Genomic DNA, 2,184 nt, shown 5'->3' on the forward strand with positions numbered 1-2,184 from the left:
GGATTGGGTTTAGTTATATATAATTAAAATATGTTAGATGTTCAATTCATTAGGTATGCGGATGATTATTTTTATCCTTAAGTGGATGGTTATTTTTACTAAGGGTGAGTGGCGTGTGGCAAATCAAGCAGCGACAGTGAAATGGGGTGATTATTGATGAATGTGGGGGTGGCCGACGATTGAAAAAAAAGAGAGTATTAGAGTAAAATGCTTTAGTAAATTAGAATTTTCAGATGGTTATTTTTTTGAAATAACTAATTGGATTTTTTAAAAATTTAAAATTTAAAATTTAGAAATTTAAAATTTAAAATTTGATATGAAATAAATGAACGGGAGTTTTTGAATTTAGATAATCTATAAAGTGATTTTTATTATTTATCTCAATTGGACTAAATAATTAGTTCATTGTATTCATGGTAAAGATTCTTCATTAGTTCTATAGTGAAATTCTAAAAAACTCATGTATTTATCCATATGAAAACGTGTACACTAAAATTAGCCACGTCAGCTACTAATATAAAATACATATTAAAATATAAATACACTATAAAAATAAATTAAACCAAATATATATTTAGACACAAATATATTAATAACTGATTTTAGTGGCTGATTTTGATCTACAAATAATACATAAGAGCATTCGTCTGATTCTTTGGTCTGTTTTTGTTTGTCAAATAGAAATAAGGTTGGAAAATTAGGGCAATGGAGATTGAGAACAAGAAGAGGAAGACGAGGAATCACGAGGTTGTGGCTCTCCCTCAAGAACTGATAGAGAAAATTCTGTTACTTTTACCATTGAAATCCCTTGTTCGATTCAGGTGCGTCTCTAAGCAATGGTTCTCTATGATTTCCGATTCTCATTTCACAAAATCGCATTTCGATCTCGCACCTACCACCACCAACGATATGCTTATCTATTTTTCGCCCGTGAATTCCGTGGCTCGTTGTGTGGATGTAGAAGAATCGATTCACCGTGATTATGCGGTTCGCATTCCTGTAACTTATGAACATTATGCCCTTAGGGTTAGGGGTTCTTGCAGGGGCTTCATATTGTTGCTTAATTGCGTTAACGGTACGCATTTTGTTATGTGGAATCCAACAACTGGTTTTCACACAAGAGTTTCATATCCAAGTGGTCTTTTTTTTCTACTTTGGGCTGGTATTGGTTATGACAAATCTAGTGATGATTATTTAGTAGTTGCTGGGTGGCGTGATCGATTTGAAGAAACTTCTAATTTAAGACATCGTTGGGAGTTTTTCTCTGTTAGAAACCATTCATGGAAAGAAATTGAGACAGGGGACTTTCATAGTAACCATCTGATTACCTGCAATTCTGGAGTGTTTTGTAACGGTGCTATTCATTGGTTTGCGGTTCGCACTGTCGGTGATAGTGCTAGGGTAATTGTTGCCTTTGGTTTGGAGGAAAAGAATCTATCGATAATTTCGATGCCCGATTTACAAGGTGGTGGCACCCCGACTTTAAAGCTGTTGGGAGGATACCTTGGGATATGTTACACGGAATGGCAACCTTGGAGGAATGAGCTATGGGTGATGAAAGAATACAAGGTGGAGTCCAGTTGGACTAAGCTCAATATTGATTTTCCTGATGGATTCATCCCCATGTGTTTAACTAGAGGCAGTGAATGTGTCGGCTGGAAAAACATAAAGGAGTTGATGAAATTTAGTGACAAAGGAATGTTGTTAGAGTCTAGACGAACTAGTTGTGACATTCACACAATCAAGCTAATGTTTGCTAGGACCTTGCTCACGCTGCCCGGTCAGTAAAGAATAAACGGCGAAGGCAATCGCTAATTGCAAACAAGAGTAGGGTATGTAAATATGAAATGTTCTCAAAATTTTCTGATTGCTTGTTTCTGTTGATCTTGCATTGTTGATTGAATGGAACGTGTAGAATGCAACATGGGACACAGTTTATTTAATGCATTTTCATTGTTTAGATGGAAAAGTTTTAGTTTATTCACATCATTGCAATTCCAAAGTCAAATTCTTTTAGAAATTAGAATTGATGGTGTTATTGACCATTTCAGTAGGTTCATCTTTATTGCAGATTATGAGGTATTTTGATTGTTGAAAAATGTTAAAAGTTTGTTAAATTCTAAGCAAGATTTTTCATGTTATTTATACTTTGGAGTTTCATATTCTCTTCCAAACTGCTGTCTT

At 34.6% G+C, this 2,184-nt stretch overlaps 1 protein-coding gene across 1 annotated transcript; it reads left to right on the forward strand.

Moving 5' to 3' along the window:
• Positions 1 to 653: 653 nt before the first annotated feature.
• Positions 654 to 1,969, forward strand: LOC112778219 (F-box/kelch-repeat protein At3g23880). The gene has a single exon (XM_025822565.2). The coding sequence runs from the start codon at positions 706 to 708 to the stop codon at positions 1,786 to 1,788; it is 1,083 nt and encodes a 360-aa protein (XP_025678350.1). The 5' UTR covers positions 654 to 705; the 3' UTR covers positions 1,789 to 1,969.
• Positions 1,970 to 2,184: the final 215 nt, after the last annotated feature.

Source organism: Arachis hypogaea, chromosome 19 (assembly GCF_003086295.3).
Source record: "Arachis hypogaea cultivar Tifrunner chromosome 19, arahy.Tifrunner.gnm2.J5K5, whole genome shotgun sequence".
In the NCBI taxonomy this organism is placed as follows: Eukaryota; Viridiplantae; Streptophyta; class Magnoliopsida; order Fabales; family Fabaceae; genus Arachis; species Arachis hypogaea.

What these genes read in the sequence shown, in the direction of transcription:
- LOC112778219 (XM_025822565.2), top strand. Translation starts at nt 706, where the DNA reads ATGGAGATTGAGAACAAGAAGAGGAAGACGAGGAATCACGAGGTTGTG.